Source organism: Squalius cephalus (assembly GCF_949319135.1).
Source record: "Squalius cephalus genome assembly, chromosome: 6".
NCBI classification, from domain to species: Eukaryota; Metazoa; Chordata; class Actinopteri; order Cypriniformes; family Leuciscidae; genus Squalius; species Squalius cephalus.
The window spans coordinates 3,674,105-3,701,934 of NC_137127.1; the positions used below are offsets into that span (position 1 = coordinate 3,674,105).

General features: G+C 39.1%; 2 protein-coding genes across 3 annotated transcripts in view; one reads left to right on the forward strand and one right to left on the reverse strand.

The window, feature by feature from the left end:
• The window catches only part of LOC307160070 (uncharacterized protein), a 719,517-nt gene that overhangs the window by 513,946 nt on the left and 177,741 nt on the right, over positions 1 to 27,830 (reverse strand). The gene's annotated exons all lie outside the window — the stretch shown is intronic.
• The window catches only part of LOC307160071 (uncharacterized protein), a 130,926-nt gene that overhangs the window by 54,077 nt on the left and 49,019 nt on the right, over positions 1 to 27,830 (forward strand). For both annotated transcript variants that reach the window (XM_079873885.1, XM_079873886.1), the window contains 11 exons: positions 5,245 to 5,415; positions 5,937 to 6,110; positions 6,272 to 6,442; positions 10,827 to 10,994; positions 11,232 to 11,402; positions 11,572 to 11,745; positions 26,001 to 26,171; positions 26,338 to 26,511; positions 26,647 to 26,820; positions 27,015 to 27,188; positions 27,442 to 27,576. In XM_079873885.1, coding sequence (XP_079730011.1) covers positions 5,245 to 5,415; positions 5,937 to 6,110; positions 6,272 to 6,442; positions 10,827 to 10,994; positions 11,232 to 11,402; positions 11,572 to 11,745; positions 26,001 to 26,171; positions 26,338 to 26,511; positions 26,647 to 26,820; positions 27,015 to 27,188; positions 27,442 to 27,576 — 1,857 coding nt within the window. The remainder of the gene's footprint in view (positions 1 to 5,244; positions 5,416 to 5,936; positions 6,111 to 6,271; positions 6,443 to 10,826; positions 10,995 to 11,231; positions 11,403 to 11,571; positions 11,746 to 26,000; positions 26,172 to 26,337; positions 26,512 to 26,646; positions 26,821 to 27,014; positions 27,189 to 27,441; positions 27,577 to 27,830) is intronic.

Below are 27,830 nucleotides of genomic sequence, written 5' to 3' on the forward strand. Positions count from 1 at the left end.
TGACCAGATTTTCACTGTCCTTTCCTCCCACTCTAGGTGCCTGAAGAATGGTTTGTATACAGGCATGAGATAGACACTGCCATGGTAAGAATCACCAAAAGAAGGCATAGGCAGAGATTTGTAAGCCCCGCTTACTGAGCCATAGCATAAATCTAGCTTAGTGTTCTTCTGTGTTGTAGAACAAGTCACATACTGTTCATACGTCCTCAAAGTCTTTTTAAAATTGTAATGATTAAAATCTCCAAGGATAAACTTAGGTGCCTCTGGGCAGATAGAGTCCAGTTTATGCGTGACGTCAGCGATCAGCTGGGCAGCAGCTGTGGCATTGGACCGTGGGTGAATGTACACTAATGTGTAAAAGAGCTGTTAAAATTCGCGAGGCAGATAAAAGGGACGGAGAGAAATAGTCAACAATTCCACATCTGTGGTACATATCTTCTCTCTGATCACGACAGTGTTACAGTACCTTTCGTTCAGGTAGAAGCACACGCCGCCTCCTCGGTTCTTGCCGGTGATCTCCGATGACCGGTCCATACGAATTGGGCTTCCAAACCCAACCGAATGAAGTGGTGGTAATTTGCGGCGTTGTCAAGCCGAAGAGTCTTAAGTCTCCGACGCAAACCACCTCTTCTTCCTCGTTTCCAATGACCTGACGACTTAGACGGCCTGAAAAGTTCCATCGGTATGCCCGATGATACAGTTCCCACTGCAGAAGTCCGCGGGAGAAGGAGAAAGGAGAAGTTTGTGGCTTACTTTCCCGTATACACCATGTCCTACGGCGTGACTGGCAAAGCCCAGAAGAAGCGGTGACACGCAAAAAAGTGCAAAAAGCTCCACAAGTAATCCCATAATCTGCATTACTGAAACACTGACAAGTTATTTCTTCCATACACACGCACCACAGTTTAAGACACGTTTAAAACAGTTTAAAACATGTTTAAAACAGTTTAAAACACGATTAAAAACAACAAAAACGACTGGGAGACTACTGGGTCGCACACTATGAAGCGCCCCGGAAGTGACAGTGAAATGGACGCTTCATCTTTTGTGTGAAGTACAATAAACTTCATAAAACTAATCAGTATAGATTTAGTGGATATAAGCAAGATAACAAATAAGTTATAACCGTAATAAACAAATCTATACCTTTTCTATCTCCAGACAGCATATACAGGTCCTTCTCAATAAATTAGCATATTGTGATAAAGTTCATTATTTTCCCTAATGTAATGATAAAAATTAAACTTTCATATATTTTAGATTCATTGCACACCAACTGAAATATTTCAGGTCTTTTATTGTTTTAATACTGATGATTTTGGCATACAGCTCATGAAAACCCAAAATTCCTGTCTCAATAAATTAGCATATTTCATCCGACCAATAAAAGAAAAGTGTTTTTAATACAAAAAAAGTCAACCTTCAAATAATTATGTTCAGTTATGCACTCAATACTTGGTCGGGAATCCTTTTTGCAGAAATGACTGCTTCAATGCGGCGTGGCATGGCCGTAATCAGCCTGTGGCACTGCTGAGGTGTTATGGAGGCCCAGGATGCTTCGATAGCGGCCTTAAGCTCATCCAGAGTGTTGGGTCTTGCGTCTCTCAACTTTCTCTTCACAATATCCCACAGATTCTCTATGGGGTTCAGGTCAGAAGAGTTGGCAGGCCAATTGAGCACAGTAATACCATGGTCAGTAAACCATTTACCAGTGGTTTTGGCACTGTGAGCAGGTGCCAGGTCATGCTGAAGAATGAAATCTTCATCTCCATAAAGCTTTTCAGCAGATGGAAGCATGGAGTGCTCCAAAATCTCCTGATAGCTAGCTGCATTGACCCTGCCCTTGATAAAACACAGTGGACCAACACCAGCAGCTGACATGGCACCCCAGACCATCACTGACTGTGGGTACTTGACACTGGACTTCAGGCATTTTGGCATTTCATTCTCCCCAGTCTTCCTCCAGACTCTGGCACCTTGATTTCCGAATGACATGCAAAATTTGAGCAACCACTGAGCAACAGTCCAATGCTGCTTCTCTGTAGCCCAGGTCAGGCGCTTCTGCCGCTGTTTCTGGTTCAAAAGTGGCTTGACCTTGGGAATGCGGCACCTGTAGCCCATTTCCTGCACACGCCTGTGCACGGTGGCTCTGGATGTTTCTACTCCAGACTCAGTCCACTGCTTCCGCAGGTCCCCCAAGGTCTGGAATCGGTCCTTCTCCACAATCTTCATCATGGTCCGGTCACCTCTTCTCGTTGTGCAGCGTTTTTTGCCACACTTTTTCCTTCCCACAGACTTCCCACTGAGGTGCCTTGATACAGCACTCTGGGAACAGCCTATTCGTTCAGAAATTTCTTTCTGTGTCTTACCCTCTTGCTTGAGGGTGTCAATGATGGCCTTCTGGTCAGCAGTCTTACCCATGATTGCGGTTTTGAGTAATGAACCAGGCTGGGAGTTTTTAAAAGCCTCAGGAATCTTTTGCAGGTGTTTAGAGTTAATTTAGAGTTAGGTTAATAGCTCGTTTAGAGAACCTTTTCATGATATGCTAATTTATTGAGACAGGAATTTTGGGTTTTCATGAGCTGTATGCCAAAATCATCAGTATTAAAACAATAAAAGACCTGAAATATTTCAGTTGGTGTGCAATGAATCTAAAATATATGAAAGTTTAATTTTTATCATTACATTATGGAAAATAATGAACTTTATCACAATATGCTAATTTATTGAGAAGGACCTGTATTATCTGGCTCTGTAGGCATTATTGTCCGACTCTTTCTGACAGTTTCTGGTCTGAGGTTATTATTCCGTGAGATGAGATTGTCCTGACCATAGACTGTAAAAAAAGGTCCTGACACTGGAGCGCAAGCTTCTGAAGCTCCGCCCTCTTCTTGAAAGGGGGTCAGAGGCAGCATCTCATTTGCATTCAAAGGGATACACAAAAAAACAGCACGTTTTTGGTCACCCCCAAAAGAGGCAATTTTACATGCTTTTAAAAATGATCTGTTGGGTATTTTGAGCTAAAACTTCACATACACACTCTGGGGACATCAGATACTTATTTGACATCGTATAAAAAGGGGCATAATAAGTGACCTTTAAGAGAATAGGGACAACCTTTTAGACCATGCGCCAGGCATGCCAACCATTTTTCCCGCCGTTAAACTAGCAAATGTTGATTCGGACACGCCGTAAGTGCACTTGCGCCGTGCGCTTTAGACCATGAGCTTAGATTGTTAAAATAGGGCTCAGAGAATGTTTCCTGTGGTGCACTTGTAATGTTAGTTTGGTTTTTACATTGAAAACTAATAATTTAGAAATAAATGGCCATATTCTACCCTGATTTTAGCCCTCTGACTTAAATTTAAATTTAATTTTGGCAAATGCCAAAGTGTCATGTTTTGCTATGCTTTGCCAGAGAGTGCAAGTCTCTCTTATGCAAGACTTTTATTTTGTGTTTGTATTCATGCACACAAATATGCACACGCGCAACTACTTTTACTTTTGGCTAATTTGGTTGTTTAAAAGACCAAAACTTCGGCAAAACCTTGCTGTTTGACTCAGAGGAACTAAGTTAATGTGTTTCCTTGATGAATCAATGCTGCAGAACTTGATGATGCAACCACGCTCACTACTGAGCCCCTGACTGTCCAACGAGACAAATGTGACACCACTGAAAAGCTGAGAATCTCCCCTTCACTGGACTTTTTAAATCATATAGATCAGATTAGCGTTTCATAGGTTAGCTCCAGGTAGTTTGTTAAGAGCTAATCAATTTTCAGAGGGATCTCCTGTCTATAGGTCTCCTCAAGTCATTCCACAAGTTATTGATCTGATATAGGTCTGGGCCCTGACTGGACCAAAATGTTGTTCAACTTTTTCTTCTTCTTGAAGCATTCTTTGTTGATTTAAATTTGTGTTTGGTGTTATCACACTCAGAATGAAATTGTACTTCATCTTTAGGTTTGTGATTTTGTTCCCAAAATAGAGTTGTATAGCGCTTCTGGCAGGTCTAGAATTTGGGATTGGAATGTTTGTTACTTATTAATTAAAATATTTCAGAATGGAAAAAAGAACAAGAACACTATACCCCGGTTTCTCAGACAAGGCTTAAACCTAGTCTCAGACTTAAATACATGTTTGAGCTGTTTTAACTGAAAGCAACTTGTGCTGACATATCTTAAAATATGTCAGTACCATTGTTTTGTCTCAAGATGCACACCAGTAATGTAGTAGCCGATGATGCATACAAGATGTGATGTCAGTAGCTGCCTCAATTTTTATTATTTTTTAAAGCTACTCCGGTAACATCAGGAGCTATGGAAAATTTGCCTGAATGAGGCACTTTGGGAAAACGTGCGATGCCTCAATGTCAAGTACAGATGCACTGATGAGCTACTGTCCCGTGTGTACAATTTTACAGCAATGCTTTGGCCGTGTTTCTAATTCTTTACCCCACATGCTTGTGGCTTTACACTCCTCTCTGAGCGAAGCTTCGTCTTACCCGTTAGTGATGGAACTAACTGAGCAGGACAAGGCATGTGCATTCTTGCCAACCTCTATGGCATAGCTTTAGGCTTGTGCAAGCTTGATGGCAGGTTAAGTTGGCTCAGCCTTCTTTGCCAGAGGTATGTCAGAAGAATTAGTGACGGCTACCATTGGTACCTGGTTGAATTCTTTTACCAGCTGCACAGGAAGACTACCTTAAACTCATTCTCATCATGTGGGGACAGGCTCAGGACCCAGGTCACCTCCATAAGCCTCTGGTGTCTTGACACAATTGAACACAGACTGGTGTTTTTAGTAAGCAAAACTATTTAAATATAATAATAATAATAATAATAAACACAGAAGTATGTTACTATTTTAATACATTTGCACAGTAAAATAAAACAATATATATAAATGGAGGTTCACAGTACAGTAGTAAAATTGCTAATTGCTTGATTTCTTCACTTGCAAGAGCTAAACTGTCAAGCTTTTAATTTTAGCATGTAGATCTTTATATTCCTTTTAAAGTTTACAAACATGTTACAAATACTTCCTTCTTCAAATGTAGTGAAATGCTGTAAACTTTTACAGTTACATTTACTCATTGCTGCAAACAATTACTCATATCTGGTAAGGTATTCAGATCTAGTGTGATTTTGTCATATTTTGCGATTTCAGACTATTGTTCCGTAATTAATAAATCATAAATACTGTACAAAGTAAAATTTAATATGATTTTTTTTTTTTCTGTAGACTTTCAGACTGCAGTATCAGTGAAGAAGGTTATAAAGCTCTGGCTTCAGCTCTGAGATCAAACCCTTCACACCTGATAGAGCTGGATCTCAGAGGAAATGATCCTGGACAATCAGGAGTGAAGGAGCTCGATGATTTACTACAGGATGAAAAATGTAAATTAAAGACCAGGTGATTAATGTCTTAAAATATTTCAAAATAAGCCACAAATGTGATATCTGCTATATGAAACTAAGGGGACTGGGAATTGGAGAGGAATTGCATTTTAAAGGTAGAGGAACTTACAGCATACCTATTACTGAAATTCAACAGTCACACAACTATATTTCACATGCAACCAGAACTGTATTTTGATTAGTTATAATACAAGCAGGTCTCTTGATGAGGTTGATACGCTGCCATATTCCACTCCTTTTTTACCACCCAATCTATTAATGCATTGTGGAATAAACTGGTAATTGTCAACTACGTGACTGACTGAAATCATAATTAACTGAATACAGTTAGAAATAATCAAGGTTCCTCACTTCACTATAATTATATATTCATTTTGATATATTTGAACATACAGTACTTTTTTTTATATTGATTTTGCATTGTGTATCATGTATTTGCTTAGCTTGAAAGAATGGGAGGTGCAAAAAAAAAACATTTAGTCAGAATTATCTAAAATACTCTTCTATGTTCTGTAGGTTTTTGAAAAGTGCTGCTGCACAGGAAGCGTGTGAGTGTCTCACTAAAGTTCTGGGTAAAAGTCCATTATTGCTGACAGAACTGGATCTGAGTGAAGATAAATTAGGAGATCTGGATGGAGAGAAGCTCTCTGCTCTTTTGATGGACTCTCATAGCAAAGTGGAGAAAATCAAGTGAGTCATCATGATTTATACATTATAACTTCTCTGTTAATTCATTATATGAGACTATCAGTCACATATGTGATCAAATTTGAAGACCTGCTGATCTGATGTGTGTTAAATATGTGCTGAAGTACAATCAGAACAATAATAAATGCTGTGTCTGTGTTTAGGCTGAATAATTGTGAGTTGACAGAGAAAAGCTGTTCAGTTCTAGCTACTGTTCTCTCCTCTAAAACCATCCTGAAAGAGCTGAACCTGAACAACAGCCGTCTGCTGGACTCTGGAGTCAAAGAGATCTGTGAGGGACTGAAGAATCCTGTGTGTGAGTTGAAGATACTCAAGTGAGTACATTTCACCACATTTTAAGAATGTTTGATAACTTTTTTGTGCTGATCTAATACTAATATTTTCTTAGTGCTAGGTGCACATTTCAACTACATTAAAGTTATTAAAATCAACCCAGTGTATACAGGTTTATTGTTATTAATTATACAAGTGGTCTGTCTAAATATTCAAATCTGATTGGCTGGAAGTTGTGCGATAAAAAAATGTTTGCACAATATTTTTTGGTATTTAAAGTGCGTTAGTAATTTGCGCCTACAGACGGGTCCACGACGTGTGTCCACTTTGTCCCATAGATGGTCTGCCCGTTTCCTTGCTAGAAAAACGTTCAGTTTTTCTGCTTGCGAATTCTGCCATGTAAATAGTGAATCCGCCATGGTGCGAGCGTGACTGGCCTTTAAAGGGAATGGGAGATGAGACTCTGATTTTTTAATTGCACGTAACCCATTATGCAAAATTCACTTTTACATGGCGTTTGAACATAAAACATTGAACATGTCGTGTGTGTACACAACAATCCTATAATAATAAAAATCCACCCAGTGCTTTTTTTAAAAATCCCCATAAATCATAAGCACTGTCTCAGAATAAGCCGTTCGCAGATTTCTTGGCAAAGTTACGTAGATTTGCACAAGCCCCGCCCACGACTGTTGACTGACACTGCAGTTTTAGCATAGACCCGCCCTGAGTGAGCTGTGCACAGTCCGCCATTGTTTCGACCCCAGAACAGCTGTAGGCAAGAATGTCTCCTAAGCGATTGAGGTGTTTTGTTGTTGAATGTAAGAATGAACATAGCAGTCGTCATTTACTCCTGACATCTGAGCTGCTGAAGACGCAGTGGATTACTTTAGTTTTTGAAGGGAATGCGCCCCTCAATCTACCTTAATGCGTTTATGTTTGCGTGAATCATTTTACACCAGACTGTTTTGTGCACTTTGTCAGTACAAAGCAGGCTTTGCTAAAAAGTTGTTTCTCGAGGATGGATCAGTACCAACTGTTGTGTTCGTTATCCAGCTCACAGTCTCCGGATCGATACTGGTCACAGCAGTAATGAAAGGGAGAGCACGCATTTTATCACAGCTCATCGAGTCGTTTTATGGATATAAAGTTTACCAGTTTATTAAGTAACCCAATTGGAAAGTTCTGTATATATTTGTTTACTGTTAGTTGTAACAAGTTTTTTTGTGTAATTCGATGTGTATGTTGATGATAATGCAAGGGAGAGAGTGTTTATGGATAATACTTTAACGCACACTTTTTGTACTGTTTTATTCAGCTCTTACAGTGATTTTCTGGAGTGATTCAAGATTCAAAAAACTTTATTTATCCCCGTAGGGCAATTCAGTTTTAGCCTGCCAGTCGTATCAACAAGACAAAAGGTAGCATCGTCCTGAGGGCATTAGACAGAATTCCTGACTAAGAACATGGTCAGGATAACTCATGACCTGTCTAGCCTTCTGGAGCACCCGTTTATTCCAGAGGGAGCTCAGGTCTGTCAGCTGAACTCCAATGATCTTGGAGCAGATTTGAACAATACTGCTGAGGCTATTCTTGTCCCTCACAGACAATCCATTAAACCAGCAGATAAAAGAAAATGTTAAAAGGCTTTCAATAAATGAATAATAAAAGTTACATAAGATCCTTTGAGATACATTAAAAGAATTTAGCTTCCGCATCGAGTGGATTCTTTGTTGTCCCCGCTTAGTGATAGACTCTGTGTTTTTATCAAACTTGAGGTTTGAGTCAAACGTGGTTCCTAAGTACTTACACGTCTCTACAATTTCAACATTTTCGCCATGAATAATGCTGGCTTCTGGGTTAAAACGGTTCTTTCTAAAATCAATGATTAACTCCTTAGTTTTTGTCACATTAAGGTCCAGGAAGTTATCATTACACCAATTCACAAATTGTGATAAGGCACTTCCATGGCCCGATTGGTCCCCCTGAAGAAGTGACAGTAGGGTAGATCTTTCATTCTATGCCCGTGCCCAAGCCCGGACTCGACCGATATTTCCCACCACTGTCCTCGCACGCTGCTCGCCTATGACAGCAAAAAACTGGGACTTCGACGATGAACAGACAAGCAGTCTTGCCATGACAGAAATTATTATAGTAGTCAGCCTCAGGCCTCAATATCCGCTTTTGTTACTTTTCCGATCCATTCAACTATTTCTGAATAAACAAACAACGCAGTTTGCATGCTTCTTCCTTGTCGCATTAGGTCTGTTCATTAAGATAATAATTAATGAATGCATGCACAATTATGAACTTGATAAATGTTACAGATATGTTTTACTATGCACAAACAAATGCCTTTCAACTTACATGTGCAAACTTGTAAGTGCACTTGCGCCGTGCGCTTTAGACCATGAGCTTAGATTGTTAAAATAGGGCTCAGAGAATGTTTCCTGTGGTGCACTTGTAATGTTAGTTTGGTTTTTACATTGAAAACTAATAATTTAGAAATAAATGGCCATATTCTACCCTGATTTTAGCCCTCTGACTTAAAATTAATTTTGGCAAATGCCAAAGTGTCATGTTTTGCTGTGCTTTGCCAGAGTGCTCTTATGCAAATCTTCTATTTTGTGTTTGTATTCATGCACGCAAATATGCACACACGCAACTACTTTTACTTTTGGCTAATTTGGTGGTTTAAAAGACCAAAACTTCAGCAAAACCTTGCTGTTTGACTCAGAGGAACTAAGTTAATGTGTTTCCTTGATGAATCAATGCTGCAGAACTTGATGATGCAACCACGCTCACTACCGAGCCCCTGAATGTCCAACGAGACAAATGTGACACCACTGAAAAGCTGAGAATCTCCCCTTCACTGGACTTTTTAAATCATATAGATCAGATTAGCATTTCATAGGTTAGCTCCAGGTAGTTTGTTAAGAGCTAATCAATTTTCAGAGGGATCTCCTGTCTATAGGTCTCCTCAAGTCATTCCACAAGTTATTGATCTGATATAGGTCTGGGCCCTGACTGGACCAAAATGTTGTTCAACTTTTTCTTCTTCTTGAAGCATTCTTTGTTGATTTAAATTTGTGTTTGGTGTTATCACACTCAGAATGAAATTGTACTTCATCTTTAGGTTTGTGATTTTGTTCCCAAAATAGAGTTGTATAGCGCTTCTGGCAGGTCTAGAATTTGGGATCGGAATGTTTGTTACTTATTAATTAAAATATTTCAGAATGGAAAAAAGAACAAGAACACTATACCCCGGTTTCTCAGACAAGGCTTAAACCTAGTCTCAGATTAAAATACATGTTTGAGCTGTTTTAACTGAAAGCAACTTGTGCTGACATATCTTAAAATATGTCAGTACCATTGTTTTGTCTCAAGATGCACACCAGTAATGTAGTAGCCGACGGCGACGATGCATACAAGATGTGATGTCAGTAGCTGCCTCGATTTTTATTATTTTTTAAAGCTACTCCGGTAACAACAGGAGCTATGGAAAATTTGCCTGAATGAGGCACTTTGGGAAAACGTGCGATGCCTCAATGTCAAGTACAGATGCACTGATGAGCTACTGTCCCGTGTGTACAATTTTACAGCAATGCTTTGGCCGTGTTTCTAATTCTTTACCCCACATGCTTGTGGCTTTACACTCCTCTCTGAGCGAAGCTTCGTCTTACCCGTTAGTGATGGAACTAACTGAGCAGGACAAGGCATGTGCATTCTTGCCAACCTCTATGGCATAGCTTTAGGCTTGTGCAAGCTTGATGGCAGGTTAAGTTGGCTCAGCCTTCTTTGCCAGAGGTATGTCAGAAGAATTAGTGACGGCTACCATTGGTACCTGGTTGAATTCTTTTACCAGCTGCACAGGAAGACTACCTTAAACTCATTCTCATCATGTGGGGACAGGCTCAGGACCCAGGTCACCTCCATAAGCCTCTGGTGTCTTGTCACAATTGAACACACACTGGTGTTTTTAGTAAGCAAAACTATTTAAATATAATAATAATAATAATAATAATAATAATAATAAACACAGAAGTATGTTACTATTTTAATACATTTGCACTGTAAAATAAAACAGTATATATAAATGGAGGTTCACAGTACAGTAGTAAAATTGCTAATCTCTTGATTTCTTCACTTGCAAGAGCTAAACTGTCAAGCTTTTAATTTTAGTGTGTAGATCTTTATATTCCTTTTAATGTTTACAAACGTTACAGATACTTCCTTCTGCAAATGTAGTGAAATGCTGTAAACTTTTACAATTACATTTACTCATTGCTGCAAACAATTACTCATATCTGGTAAGGTATTCAGATCTAGTGTGATTTTGTCATATTTTGCGATTTCAGACTATTGTTCCGTAATTAATAAATCATAAATACTGTACAAAGTAAATTATAAGTTATTTTTCTGTAGACTTTCAGACTGCAGTATCAGTGAAGAAGGTTATAAAGCTCTGGCTTCAGCTCTGAGATCTTCACACCTGATAGAGCTGGATCTCAGAGGAAATGATCCTGGACAGTCAGGAGTGAAGGAGCTCGATGATTTACTACAGGATCTGAACTGTCAACTCAAGACACTGAGGTGAGTACTATTAAAACAGCACTCAATAGTCTTAATATCGTTTTTGCCAAAAGAGAATTCAACTGTCAAAAACACATTTATAAATTAGATTTTGAAAAGACTAAAGGCCTTTTCACAATCTTGAAACCCTAGGGTGAACCCTACAGAGCTCACAAGCACTAATGTCCAGTGATTACTAAATGTTGGAATCAAGTACTTTGTGTTTGTAAATTCTCCCTCTTCTGTTCATCATTTTAGGCTGTGTAAGTGTGGTCTAACAGAGGAAAGCTGTTCAGCTCTCGATACAGTCCTGAGATCAAACTCCAGTCTGAAAGAGCTTGACATCAGCAACAATAATCTGCAGGATTCAGGAGTGAAGAAACTCCAGAACGGATTAGAAAATACAAACTGCACACTGGAGAGTCTCAGGTGAGTTCAATGAACCATTATTTTATTTTACTAATCACTTTTTAAATTTTTTATTTATTTTCTGATTTAAAGAAAATGCAATAAATAAAGTGCATTTGACGTTTTTTCATGTAAATAATTTTTCGTGTTTTTTTTTTTTTTTGAGTGGTAATAAATGTATTTTCTGTAGACTTTCAGACTGCAGTATCACAGAAGAAGGTTATAAAGCTCTGGCTTCAGCTCTGAGATCAAACCCTTCACACCTGATAGAGCTGGATCTCAGAGGAAATGATCCTGGACAATCAGGAGTGAAGGAGCTCTATGATTTACTACAGGATCAGAAGTGTCAACTCAAGACACTGAGGTGAGACGTGATGAAATAATACAACAAAAGGATAAGCACCCAAATTATTTATAATATTATTAATTAACCCTTTAGGGTCGACAATCGCACTGGTGCGTTTTGCTGGATTTTCTTCATATTACAGCAAAATAGACTTAAAATACTCATTTATGGTCATACATATAAAAGAAATATGAAAAAATAAACTGTAAAAGGTCTACTTTTGTATTTGTCCATCAAAACATTGTGCTTTTGTAAAATAAAGAAAATAAACAGTGTGCTTTCTGCCTCTCCGACTTTTTTTCTGGAGCACGTCTCTAAACTTAAAACTCAGCGAAAACTTGTCACATATACATGAGCAATAAATCTTTATAAACATTTAAGTGTCTACTTTTAAATGATCTAATTCAAAACGAAAACAAATATTCTTTGTTTATGTAATCTTTATGAAAAGAGAGATGTCAGTCGTTCAATGTGAACACTCCTACTGAGAGCGCGCACTTTTGAAATGCAAATGATCTGAGGTGATCCATGCAAACCTGTCAATGCCCACATCAACTTGATAAAAGGCATCAAGTTTAATCAGATTCATGTACTTTACGTCATCTTGAGATGCTGTGAGGAATAATAATAGCGTAGTAATAATCCTGGAAAAATTTACCTCAGAATAAGAGCTGGTTTCAGTTTTGTTTCGAGGATCCAGCTGAGTATTGTGAATAGTAAGTTCTTTATTCTTAAGTTCTTTATTCTAATCGTGATATGGATTAATGTCTGTAAACCACAAAAAGATTTTAAATATGTTTAAAATATGTTTATTTTAAAAATAGTTTAAATAGGAATCCTCCATGTTATGCGTGTCTCTGTGTGAATGAATGTCACAGATGAGCACTTTTGTTTACTACACGCACTTACATTAGTAAACATGCATATACATATTTTATACAAATATACATATTTTTACATGAACACATCCGACTAATTTGGCTTTTCCCAAACTATATTGCTATACTGAGATGAGTTAAATTGACTGAAATATGTTGAAATAAAATGTCTATGTATAAGCAACATACTAAAGTGCAAATTAGCATTTATATGCCCTATATTAATACTTCATAAAAAAGTGTTTTGACAAGATTTCGTTGACCAGTTTTGGACAGATTATGAAGTCTTTACTGTAAAATAGACTACTGCCACATCAATGAAGCTTTTGTTAGCCAATTTTTGCTCATATGTTAAATATATAATATGAGATATTTTGTCAAAAATAAAGTAGGTATATTGAATTATCAACTAAGATGTTATTATAGTGTTTGTTCCAATGTATATTCTATGGAAGAGAAATAATGTCAAATGTTTTTTAAACAAAAAAAGCCTGTTGAATTGCACTACTTTAGGCATTGCATTAACCATGCTTGCATTTTAATGCATTGTATTTTTAGGGCTTGCATTTTTATGGGCTGAAATTCAACATGGTTGAATTTTTAAGCCGTGAATATTTCAATTAAAAACATTTCAAACACATTTTCATTATTAAAAATTCAATAATCCATATTCACCTTTCATATTTCACTTCCAAAATATTCAAACTGTTTAAAAATACAACCTATAATATTCAACAGGCATTTTTCGGTCCATTTTATTTCGCTTTGCAAATTCGCTTCTACAAATTCAGTGGTTCAAATTCGACAGTAAATTCAACATTGACATGCAGGAACTGCAGGAAAAGCAGTAGATTGCCGAGCATACTCTCCATCTGCTGTTAGTCGACCTCACCAGCAGGGGGTGCAAAAGCGCGTGTTGTTGACGAAGACCAGCAACAGTTAGAACAAGCCATTCATTCATAAAACTCATTTACAGCAATGTAAGTGTATTTGTGATTATTATGATGGCTGTTTTATGTTAAATTCAGTGTCTTCCCGGTTACTTTTCCTGTGTAGCCTACATGCATCTTTCTCTACCGTGAACAAGATTATAATGTTATTCCCCGATGCGGATATACAGATCCAATGTTACATTTTTGAGGTTGACATATATTTCTCTTGGTTGTTTAGTTGCCTTTATATTGTGGCAATGTGCTGCATGCAGGCTATTAGGGTTTCCCTCAATACTTAAAGGGGGGGTGAAACACTCAGTTTCAGTCAATCTCATATTAATCTTGAGTACCTATAGAGTAGTACTGCATCCTTCATATCTCCAAAAAGTCTTTAGTTTTATTATATTTATAAAAGAAAGATAGGCTGTACCGAGTCTTTCCGGAAAAAAAAACGAGCGGCTGGAGGCGTGCCGTGTGGGCGGAGCTAAAGAATCACGAGCATACATACAGAACGCGTTTTTGCTTAGAAAATGTGAGATGGGCAGTGAAATGGGGGAAAAACACAAGGTCTCGAGAGTTTTTTAAAAGCAGAAAGGATTTTAACTTGAGCACAGTGTTTTTAGAACACCATGTCATGCGCAAGTTTTACAACATTTGTGTGTGTTTACTCGTGGTTTATGAGGACATGAATTGGTTTATGGATTATTGTATGTGACTTAGCAGTAGCAAGCGGAACAGTTTTGCACATCAGACTAGTATTTTCATAGAAAAACAATGGAATAGTAGCACATTTCAATGGAGAAGCTCGCTTTGTGTTTATTATGAAATAATTCATTTATTTCAACATATTTTCACACTCTTTGTGTATTGTTGTTTGGAGTGGTTTTACAATAAACAAACAGACACCTACAGTGGCCAGCTAAACAAATGGATTTAAACACACACACACCATACATCGCATGCTCCATAGATACATTAACTAACTTATACGTGATCATGTTGTTTACTTGCTGTGCTTACGCGCCGATATTTGAAGCAGTTTTACTCACCGCCTGCGGTTCCAACGCACGACCGTGAACCTTTATAGTTGGGACTGCTCCATCCTTAAAGGGATAGTTCACCCAAAAATGAAAATTCTGTCATCATTTACTCAGCCTCAAGTTGTTTCAAACCTGTATGAATTTCTTTTTTCTGCTGAACACAAAAGAAGATATTTTGAAAAATGTCGGTAACCAAACAGTTGATGGACCCCATTGACTTCCATAGTAGGAAAAAAAAATACTATGGAAGTCAATGGGGTCCATCAACTGTTTGGTTACCGACATTTTTCAAAATATCTTCTTTTGCCCATGTTAACAGATTAGAGCATTCACACCGCACGCAGAGGTGGCGCGGCAGCGCGGCAGCGCAGAGCAGAGCAGCAGTGCCGCGATCGTTTCGGCGCCGAGTCTATTTTTGTTGCGCCGCTTACGCTGAATTAAAGTGACAATGCATTGATCATGGCCAAAATACACCGCAGTTTTATCCAAAAAGTGCATTGATGATATCTATTGTGTTTTAAACAGTCAATCAAATGACCAACAGCAATTTAAAAAGAAAACAAATGTCCAAAAACAAACTTGTTGCCAGAACAATAAAAACAAAGATGAACCAAAAGTTATATAAATGAAATTATTAATAAAATAAGCTTCTTGACAAGTCTTTTCTCTTAAATGTATTTGAAAACGAAATAAAGCAATGCCAACTTATCCATTATAGAGTACTCTGTCTGTACACAACCCGCGGTTCAGCCGCGTGTGACAAACGCTGCCAGTGTGAAAGCAAAACGCGCGTGTCCTGCTCACCATACGCACTGCTCCTGCGCTGCTTACGCTCTGCTCGCGTGCAGTGTGAAACCGGCATAACTCTGTGCCACCGCATAACTATAGATGTGTTAAAAAAGAAAAAATAATGAGAATATATTTACATATATATCCGAGTCCTGATCGGGAGGTAACGTCCGATTCCGATCGAGTTTGAAAACACGTGATCGGGCCCGATTTAAAAAAAATTTTTTTTATGTATATATATATATATTAGTGGTGGGCATAGATTAATTTTTTTAATCTAGATTAATCTCACTGTAATCTTAGAATTAATCTAGATTAATCTAGATTAAAATGGCTCATTTGAATTCTGCCGAAGGCATTCAGAATATGTGTGCTACCCAAATAATGACTAAAGGGCACGTGTTTCTTAAATACAAAGTGACATTTAAAAGAACTTGTGAAGAAATGCCAGAGATTTTTTTTTTTTTTTTTTAACTAACATAAAGTGTGATTTTTTTTTTTTTTTTTTTTTTTTTTTACTTTGAGCAATGATGGAGCTATTAATAGACTCTTCTTATGAGCATATAAAACAAAACAGCTCCTTGGAAAAAAATGAAATGTAGCCTAATATTGTAGTAGCCTAGTTATAAACAAAGGTCTATTTTTAGTTCAGATTAACATTTGAGGGCAGCAGTTTTATTCATAATGTCAAAATAAAACTGACGTGATGTTACTTGAAAGCATTATAGCCTACTATTCCTGCCAAACTTCCATGGATGCAGCTACAGTACCGTAAATCCATGGTAAATGTTGCAGATCTGTGGACACTGGATAGTTCATTCATGGCACAATGTTTCTTCCTGGTTTCCACGCACTGTTTGATCCGTTAATAACGGAGAAATGTGAATGTTTCTCACTAGATCTCGCAGCGATGTTATTACTTAAGTAGCGAATTCAAATGATTTATTTACTGGATCTCTTAGCGCTGTGTAGTAACAGTGTCGCTTGATCAAGATCGGCTCGCGCTGCTTTGGTCCAAACTGATAAACAACGGTCCGTCAACCACACAATAACGAGTAGCTCTGTTTCGTTCCGCTTACATTACGTTTGCCATTTGATGTCGGACAATGTTGTGGTCGCGCCGGCGTCTCTTACATTATGAGCGCGCTTGCCACGCGCGACCCGCCTACATTTGAAATAACAAAATTTGGTCGGCAGGAAAAATGGTCCAACAAATCGTTCGGTTTGAAAATGCGTACCGAACACCGAACCGAATCCGCGCTAAAATATCAAGGTGAAAATCATCATAGCTTGCGTAGTAGGACCAGCTCCCAACCCAACTTTGATCGATGTAGTTGATGAATCGTTACACCCCTAATATATATATATATATATATATATATATATTAGTGGTGGGCCGTTATCGGCGTTAATGTGCTGCGTTAACATGAGACTCTTTTATCGGGCGATAAAAAAAATATCGCCCGATAAAAGAGTCTCATGTTAACGCAGCACATTAACGCCGATAACGGCCCACCACTAATATATATATATATATATATATATATATATATATATATATATTAGGGGTGTAACGATTCATCAACTACATCGATGTATCGATTTATATTCTTACGATCCAACTGGATCGATATGTGCTCGGCAAGTTGGCCTTCCGGACGACATATATCGATCTAATATCGTTTTAAAAGGTAATGAATCGATTGTATCGATACTAGGAAATAGCGCATTGGATTTAAGCACGTTAGACTTTATATGGATGTTTTTTCTTTGCACATTTAATGATAAAGGCGTTAAACGTGACTTGATTCAGTCTGCCTATCTGTGTCGTCGTCGCCATGCGTGACGCGCCAGCAGCAGCGCGTCCCGCGACAACAGTCAAGCAGCGCAAAGTCTCTCACCTCAGAAAAACGGACTTTCCTGTCCTCTCAGCCGCTATAGGCTACTGCAGGAGCGCGCACTCTTCAACTGCACGCGCAAATGCGGCGGAGCGCGCTGTATCACTTCACTAAAGTCATACGAGAATGCAACGTCGTAAATTAGTAAGTTAAGAAATAAAAGTAAAATACCAATAAATTACGTTATTGGTACGCCATGTGTGTTGCTATTTATCAGGAGCAGTTTCCATGTTTCTTTACCAGTGCTTCTAAGTATTGTGTATCACCATGGTAGCCTAATTGTTGTTTGTTTCCATAACAAAATGCCACTTACTGGTTATTTTGTATATTTTTATATGACTGTGGTGGCTCATACCAAGATTGTATTAACAAAAACTAGTTTGGGACTGCTATTTAATAGCTTAACCTCGCAGTGCCTACTGTCTATCAGTATTTGTCATATTCTTAAATTTTTTTTGTTAAGTAAAGGGGGACAGAACTTGTGTGTCAACAATTTTTGTGTAAACAAATGTATTATAATAGGCTTATATAATTCCTAAAAAGGTGGGTCGCAGCTTGATGACCATGGGGAAATGTGGGTCCCATAGCCAAACTATTCAAAACATCATTCAATGTTGTGATAATCGTAATTAATAATCACAATTACAATTTCAAGGGAATAATCAACAATTATCATTTTTGTCATAATCGTTCAGTCCTACCTATTAAAATAAAATGTGAATGCATTTGACATTAATTTGTGTTTTACTTGTTTGTTTATATCCATAATTAATTGATACCTGATTCACTTACAATAATTTTTGGCTAAAAAGTCACTGAATCGATTTCAAGTCACTGAATCGTTTCGGATCGTATCGTTCTAAATGAACCAATATCGTCCTTGAATCGTATCGACAACCATGAATCGTGAATCGAATCGAATCGTTGTTAAAACTAATCGTTACACCCCTAATATATATATATATATATGTGTGTGTGTGTGTGTATATATATATATATATATATATATATATATATATATATTTACATTTAGCAGACGCTTTTGTCCAAAGCGACTAAAGTGCTTAAGTGCTCACGGAAGAGATGGGTTTTCAGTTGTCTTTTGAATGTTTCCAGGGATTCTGCACTCCGGATGAGGGTGGGGAGAGCATTCCACCAGCATGGAACTGTGAATGAGAATGTTCTGGAGAGTGATTTTGTGGCTCTCTGTAATGGAACCACGAGACGTCTCTCGTTGACCGATCGTAGGCTTCTGGTAGGGGTGTGGACTCGTAGGAGTGAGTGGAAGTAGGGGGGAGCTGAGCCTGTGATAGATCTGTAAGCAAGCATCAATGCCTTGAACTTGATGCGAGCAGCGAGAGGTAGCCAGTGCAGAGAGATGAACAGAGGAGTGACGTGGGCCCTTTTGGGCTCGTTGAAAACAAGACGAGCTGCAGCATTCTGAATCATTTGTAGAGGTTTTGTTGCACATGATGGAAGTCCAGCCAGAAGAGCATTGCATTAGTCAAGCCTAGAGATGACCAGGGCCTGGACGAGAAGTTGTGTTGCATGCTCAGTTAGGAAAGGCCTGATCTTCCTGATGTTGTGCAGTGCAAACCTGCATGATCGAGCTGTCTTTGAAATGTGATCTGTGAAGGTCAGCTGGTCATCAAATATTACTCCAAGATTTCTGACCGACCTTGATGGAGTGATTGATGATGAATCTAGCTGGATAGTGAAGTCGTGTTGTAGAGATGGATTGGCAGGGAGGACGAGAAGCTCAGTCTTTGCCAGGTTGAGCTGCGGGTGATGTTCCTTCATCCATGCTGATATGTCCGCCAGACAGCTTGAGATCCATGCAGCTACTGTGGGATCATCTGGTTGAAATGAGAGGAAGAGCTGTGTGCCATCAGCATAGCAGTGGTAGGAGAAACCATGTGCCTGTATGATGTGTCCCAGTGATGTGGTGTAGATGGAGAAGAGCAAGGGTCCAAGAACTGAACCCTGAGGAACCCCTGTGGTCAGCTGATGTGCTTCGGATACCTCGCCTCTCCATGTGACCCTGAAGGACCTACCTGTGAGATAGGACTCAAACCAGTAGAGGGCAGTTCCTGTGATGCCCAGTGATGAGAGGGTGGACATAATGATCTGATGATTTTAGGAATAAGGAAGGTAGGAAGCAGCTTTTACGATCCGTAGGGCTTCTGTGACCGACAGTAATGCAGTCTCAGTTGAATGCCCTTTCTTGAAGCCAGATTGGTTGACATCCAGCTGGTTGTTCAGAGACTAGAAGGATGTTAACTTGGTTGAAAACAGCTCTTTCAAGTGTTTTCGCAATGAATGGTAGGAGAGAGATAGGTCTGTAATTCTCTACAAATGATGTGTTTAGTGTTGTTTTTTTAAGCATTGGAGTTACCCGAGCCTGCCTGAATGCGGTAGGGAAAGTGCTAGTATGGAGGGATGAGTTGATGTGAGTGCTGGTAGAAGTGTGGGAGAGATGGCTTGTAGAAGGTGTGAGGGGATGGGGTCTAGAGGGCAGCTGGTAGGATGACTGGAGAGGAGAAGTTAAGATACTTCTTCCTCGGTTAGCAGAGAGGAGGAGGAGAGAGGGTTATTGGCTTCTGGAAGGGGTCGGTCTGGGTTCCTGTGTGTGTGGAGCTGAGAACTGACTGCTGATAGTTGTTGTTTTGTTGGTGAAGAAGTTAGCAAAATCGTCAGCAGTTAACGAGGAGGTGGGTGGTGGTGGAGGTGGACAGAGGAGAGAGTTGAATGTCTTGAAGAGTGATCGTGCGTTGGAGGAGCTGTTGATCTTGTTGTGGAAGTATGAAGATTTTGCAGCATGAACATCAGCAGAAAAGGAAGAGAGATTTATACATACTCAGGTCAGATGTGTCTTTTGATTTGCGGCATTTCCTCTCGGCTGCCCTGAGTTCGGTCCGGTGTTCACGAAGAACCTCAGATAACCAGGGGTTAGAGGGAGTAGCGCGTGCAGGCCTGGAGGAGAGAGGGCAGATATTGTCTAGAGAAGAAGTTAGAGTGGAGCATATGGTATCCGTTGCGGCATTCACATCCAGAGATGAGAATTGTGAGAGTGAGGGAAGAGAAGATGACACGGCAGAGGAAAGATGGGAGGGAGAAAGTGAGCGCAGGTTTCGTCTGAAAGTGACTGGTGGGGTGGTTGGTGGTGCACAGGTAGGGAGTTGTAGACTGAAAGTAATGAGGAAATGATCTGAAACATGGAGAGGTCTCACCAGAATGTTGTCTGTGATGCAGTTGCGTGTGTAAACCAGGTCCAGTTGGTTGCCTGATTTGTGAGTACCTGTGGTGAGTCGTTTGAGATCGAAAGAGGCTAGGAGAGAGATGAAGTCTGTTGCATGCGGCTTTTCGAGAGGAATGTTGAAGTCACCAAAGACAACAAGTGGGGTGCCGTCCTCAGGGAAAGAGGACAGCAGCACATTCAGCTCGTCTACAAAGTTTCCCAGTTGACCTGGGGGGCGATTAATGACTACAATATGGATCTTATTGGGAGTTGTAAGTGTAATAGCATGATATTCAAACGAGTTGTTGTTGCATAGAGAAGAGAGCGCTGAGTATTTCCAATTGTTAGAAATGAGAAGCCCTGTACCCCCACCCCTCCCAGACTGGCGAGGGGAGTGAGAGAAAGAGAAATTGCTAGAGAGAGCAGCGGGGGTTGCTGAGTCTTCTGGACGAATCCAGGTCTCAGTCAAGCCCAAGATACTAAGAGTAGAATGAGATGCAAAGGCTGGAATAAAGTCAGCTTTATTGACTGCTGACTGACAATTCCATAGACCCACGGAAAGAGAGAGAGGTGTGTGTGAGGATGAGAGAATGGGACGCAGATTGGCAGTATTGCGCTGCCTTCTGTGCGTAATGAAAGGTCGTTGCTGAGAGATAACAGGAATGTATTGAAAGCACATGTTGAGTAAGGGGAAAATAAGATAAAAGTGGGAAAGGAAAGGGAGAAGGAGATACTTAAGTGCCTTTCTGGTGTCCTTGCTCGGTGGAGTCGCGCAGGTAGAGTCGATGGTCTTTACCTGAGTCGGTCTTCACACGAGGGCTGAACGCTTCCGCTGACGCTTCCGCAACAGCGCGCAAACTACATAGATATAATGTTTTCACCGCTTGAGTGAGGACAGCTGTCTCGGCCAGCAATTAAGCAAATAAATCGAAAATGGCCCAAATCGAAACTAGCTGCTAGGAGGCAATACTTAAGTCGGAACGCGTCTAAATAAAATAAAATGAAAAAGGTAAAAATGAAAAATAAGCAGAGCATTGAAGATAGGCTTACCTTGAGTCAAATAGAACACTGAATAACAGGAGAACTGGGTATTTCAGAAGAAACCACTAGTGCGCTCTTGCCATCTCACCTACTGACTGCTTGTCCCGCTTGTGTATGTATATATATATATATATATATATATATATATATATATATATATATATATATATATATATATATACACAGTATATATTTTGTCCTCACAATCTTTAGTTCCCTCTCAGTGACATACCAGACTGAAAGGCTCATTATGCAGCTCATTATGCAGGTCATTGTCTTCTCAGGTGTGAACCACATCATTATTCATGATCATTCACGCCCCCATGCCCCCATATTGCCTTTCTAAATAAAAAGTGTCTTACAAAATTTAAATCAATATATTCTTTTATGTGAAAGTAGGTAGGATGATTTTCACATAATTTTCAAGCAAAAACTCTAGGCGACAACATCCATTTGTCAAAAGTCTTGTGGACACATATTTAGTATGTATTTTGTGGCGTTTTTTTCAGAGACTTCTTTTTTTTATAACCATGCATAAATGTTATTCTCTTAAAAATACAAACATGTATATACATGTTGCTCACTTATGGTAGCCCTGTTTGTGCTGAATACAGTGTAATGACACTTTTGCCATTAATATTGTAGCAACACTGGGTAGTACATTAAAATTAACTCAAATGATCTATAGGGAATTTTAATAATTAATCATAAATATGATTAATATATTGCATATTACAGTTACATTAAATTATCGAATTTGAAAATAGATCGATTGTAGGCTATACAGGTCCTTCTCAATAAATTAGCATATTGTGATAAAGTTCATTATTTTCCCTAATGTAATGATAAAAATTAAACTTTCATATATTTTAGATTCATTGCACACCAACTGAAATATTTCAGGTCTTTTATTGTTTTAATAATGATGATTTTGGCATACAGCTCATGAAAACCCAAAATTCCTGTCTCAATAAATTAGCATATTTAATCCGACCAATAAAAGAAAAGTGTTTTTAATACAAAAAAAGTCAACCTTCAAATAATTATGTTCAGTTATGCACTCAATACTTGGTCGGGAATCCTTTTTGCAGAAATGACTGCTTCAATGCGGCGTGGCATGGAGGCAATCAGCCTGTGGCACTGCTGAGGTGTTATGGAGGCCCAGGATGCTTCGATAGCGGCCTTAAGCTCATCCAGAGTGTTGGGTCTTGCGTCTCTCAACTTTCTCTTCACAATATCCCACAGATCCTCTATGGGGTTCAGGTCAGAAGAGTTGGCAGGCCAATTGAGCACAGTAATACCATGGTCAGTAAACCATTTACCAGTGGTTTTGGCACTGTGAGCAGGTGCCAGGTCATGCTGAAGAATGAAATCTTCATCTCCATAAAGCTTTTCAGCAGATGGAAGCATGGAGTGCTCCAAAATCTCCTGATAGCTAGCTGCATTGACCCTGCCCTTGATAAAACACAGTGGACCAACACCAGCAGCTGACATGGCACCCCAGACCATCACTGACTGTGGGTACTTGACACTGGACTTCAGGCATTTTGGCATTTCCTTCTCCCCAGTCTTCCTCCAGACTCTGGCACCTTGATTTCCGAATGACATGCAAAATTTGAGCAACCACTGAGCAACAGTCCAGTGCTGCTTCTCTGTAGCCCAGGTCAGGCGCTTCTGCCGCTGTTTCTGGTTCAAAAGTGGCTTGACCTGGGGAATGTGGCACCTGTAGCCCATTTCCTGCACACGCCTGTGCACGGTGGCTCTGGATGTTTCTACTCCAGACTCAGTCCACTGCTTCCGCAGGTCCCCCAAGGTCTGGAATCGGTCCTTCTCCACAATCTTCCTCATGGTCCGGTCACCTCTTCTCGTTGTGCAGCGTTTTTTGCCACACTTTTTCCTTCCCACAGACTTCCCACTGAGGTGCCTTGATACAGCACTCTGGGAACAGCCTATTCGTTCAGAAATTTCTTTCTGTGTCTTACCCTCTTGCTTGAGGGTGTCAATGATGGCCTTCTGGTCAGCAGTCTTACCCATGATTGCGGTTTTGAGTAATGAACCAGGCTGGGAGTTTTTAAAAGCCTCAGGAATCTTTTGCAGGTGTTTAGAGTTAATTAGTGAATTCAGATGATTAGGTTAATAGCTCGTTTAGAGAACCTTTTCATGATATGCTAATTTATTGAGACAGGAATTTTGGGTTTTCATGAGCTGTATGCCAAAATCATCAGTATTAAAACAATAAAAGACCTGAAATATTTCAGTTGGTGTGCAATGAATCTAAAATATATGAAAGTTTAATTTTTATCATTACATTATGGAAAATAATGAACTTTATCACAATATGCTAATTTATTGAGAAGGACCTGTATATGAATAATCAATTACAACGAATTATAATTCCTCATTCATACATCAATAGTCTTATTTCAGATTGATTTAAATGGGATAACCCTTAATGGAAATTAATGTGATTATCAAACAGTCGTTGTCCAGCAACGGCCGTAAGAATTAACCCATCAACTTCTCAATAAAGTTACCACTTCTTATAACCTCCAAGAAATATTAATCTTCTGGCCGTGAACATTAATTTTCCTGTGTTTATAAAATTAAACTACTCAACGTAGTAAATAATAAAAGCTTTTGTAGCTAGGATCGACATCTCATTGACTTTGTAATTACGAGCATTTAGACAGAAGCAGTCATGGATATAATGGTTTTAATAAATGCAAGACTACAGAATATACGGACTACACAATATACACGGATTATATGTCTATGTACATAACATACAGTTAAACAATACGACAAAACACATTACAAGAAGATGAATAACGAGTTACGATAGGATGAGAGAGTGAGGATGAGCGAGGGAAAGTGAAAGCAAAATGAACGATCAGAGTGAGAGAGAGAGAGAGAGAGAGAGAGAGAGAGAGAGAGAATTGAAGAAGAGCCTGGCAACTTATTACAAACAAAGAACCCTTTTGAGAGACACCTAGATTCAGCTTTAAAATATGTCAGATACTTGCAGTTTGAGGCACTCTTTTGTGGAGCTGAGAAAAAGGAATATGTGTGTGTTCCTTTTAGAGCTGAGATGCGTGTCCTGGTCTTCTTCCGGAGTTGTGTAGCGGGAAGATTTGAAGGTTCACTTGAGCGTACGTTACCGAGAATGATTCAGGCTAAGTTCATTCAGCTCGTGAATGAACAGAGGCGAATAGGAAAACGAAACTAGACTATAGAAAACATACAAAGAAATAAAAGAGAAGAGAAGCAGGCCGAAGCCGGTCCGGACTTGGGTTTCCAGAGTTTCCGAAGGAGGGAGAAGAGAGAGAGAGAGTGTAAACTGAAGGTTCGGACTTTTAACAGTGTCCCGTGTACGCCTCCTTTTGCGTGGAGGACGAATCATCTTAGCGCATTTCGAGTGGAAGGTTTTCCTTTGTCCGGTTAGACACGCCCACTCGAATGAGTCATGATTGAGATCGAATTTGAGAAGATTTGCTCAAGTCATATGAAATGTGTCAAACGATACAAATTACTGCAATTGGTTATCGAAATTCACCTCCCTCAGGTAGAGAGGATCGCACAGGTATCAAAAACATTTGCAGTTCGATTAATGTCACAATAGGACATATATATGCTTTCCTATGGTTTATAAACACATCCTAACACAAGAAGGGATATAGTACGTTTTAGTGTGACTTTATGGGTAAAAAGTCCTTTTCTGTAGTGGGTTTCTGCATGTGTGTGTGTGTGTTAATGTGTGTGTTGGAATGTTGGCCGCGTTGCGCTTCCCATTGTCTCTCTTTGCAGAGGAACTGGGTGAGCTGCAGCTTTGGAGTCATAAAGTTTATGACCTCGTCCGAGGTCGGGTTACAAGACACTATTGGGGAACATTCTTCAAAAATACATTTCAGAGCCAAACACTCGAAGATCATACCTATATGATCAAAACAACACTAATCAAACATGCATACAGGAAGGTCAGGTACAAGTCTGAGTTACATACATTAAAAGGATATTTCTACCCTAAGTTACACACAAAGGATGTTTGTGTGTGTGTGTGTGTGTGTGTGGGGGGTGTCACATAGAAAGTTTCGTTATCTCTTTGGTGCAGAGAGGAAGGGGGTTTGGAATGCAGAACGTTGTTCTGTAGTGTATCTGGGGTGCTATAAAGTATCGGGGGGAGCCATAAAAGTTGCCACAAGCGCCGGCCTGACTGGAGCCGCCGTGTGATTTGTTTTTGGGAGTTCAGAGTGTGACAGCAAGAGGGAATGTGCATTTGTGTTTAGATTCAACGAGCCATGATTCATTCATTCTGAACCAATGAATGAATCAATGATCTGCTCATCCGCTACAATATGTTTATAAGCAACTGAAAAAAACACATATGTCAGGGCATGTCAAAACATCTCAAGGTTCAGTTAAGAATTTAATTGAATCCTGCTTTATCTTCCCTTCTCCAGGTTTTTAAATTCTGCTGCAGAGGAAGCCTGTCAGTTTGTGAATGGAGTTCTGGGTGAAAATCTGTTACTCCTGAGAGAACTGAATCTGAGTGAATGTGAACTAGGACCCTCAGGATTGAAGAAACTTGCTGCTGTACTGCAGGATAAACACTGTAAACTCAACACAATGATGTAAGTTTTATTATCATTGCAATAAAAATTTGTTTTATTATAATTGTGAACTTGCTCCTTATTGTATTATGTATATTTTGCAATGTCATCATCACTATCACCAGTAGTTGTCAACTCTTGGTAAATGTGTAGATAAAACTCCTAACTATGTTTTCTCTTTATTTAGTCTGAATAACAGCAAAATCACAGATGAAGATTGTCGTGTTCTGACTGAAGCTTTAAATTCAAACCCGTCAAATCTGACAGAGCTGAATCTGAGTGGGACTGAACTGAGAGACTCAGGAATGAAGATCTTCTCTGCGCTGTTCAAGAATGAACAGTGTCAACTGAAAAAGCTGAAGTAAGTAATTTAAAAAAAATCTTTTATAATGTAAAAATTTGTGGATAAAAGTAGTGATTACTAAAGCTACTAGCATGTATAATTGTATGCATATATACACCATTTTTATTTTTTGCTTTGTTCTGTCTTCTACAGGTTTAACTGCATCAGTATTACAGCAGAAGGTTGTTCTGTTCTGGCGTCAGCGTTTAATTCAAACCCTTCAAACCTGATAGAGCTGGAACTGAGTGAGAATAAACTAGGAAACTCTGGAGTAACAGAAATCTCCACTCTACTGGGAAATTCACAGTGTACACTGCAGATACTCAGGTTTGAATTTAAACATGGGCAGAAATCTTATGTCAGTGAAATAAATGCATAAAAAAATATTGACAGACATGTGGCTTTTTAAGTACTGAGAATTATGAATATGATAATCCTGAAAAAGAAATCTTGTTTTTATTGAATTAGTTAATTGTTTGATTTACAAGACTTTATTCAATTGTTTTTAATTATTCCTCTAGACTTTCAGACTGCAGTATCAGTGAAGAAGGTTATAAAGCTCTGGCTTCAGCTCTGAGATCAAACCCTTCACACCTGATAGAGCTGGATCTCAGAGGAAATGATCCTGGACAATCAGGAGTGAAGGAGCTCGATGATCTACTACAGGATCTGAACTGTCAACTCAAGACACTGAGGTGAGTAGAGTACTATTAAAACAACACTCAATAATAGTCTTAATATCGTTTTTGCCAAAAGAGAATTCAACTGTCAAAAACACATTTATAAATTAGATTTTGAAAAGACTAAAGGCCCTTTCACAATCTTGAAACCCTAGGGTGAACCCTACAGAGCTCACAAGCACTAATCTAGTCCAGTGATCACTAAATGTTCAGTTGGTATCAAGTACTTTGTGTTTGTAAATTCTCCCTCTTCTGTTCCTCATTTTAGGCTGAGTAAGTGTGGTCTGACAGAGGAAAGCTGTTCAGCTCTCGCTACAGTCCTGAGATCAAACTCCAGTCTGAAAGAGCTTGACATCAGCAACAATAATCTGCAGGATTCAGGAGTGAAGAAACTCCAGAACGGGTTAGGGAGTTCAATGAACCATTATTTTATTTTACTAATCACATTTAAAAAAAAACATTTTTTATGATTTACTACAGGATCAGAAGTATCAACTCAAGACAGTGAGGTGAGACATGATGAAAAAAAAAAAAATAATAATGTACAGATTAGGGCTGCACCCTAGTAGTCAACGAGAAGAGGCTTAGTTGACCAAAATTGTATTAGTTGGTAAATCGCAGAAGAAAAAAAAACTCCACAGGAAGTGGCAAGTCACT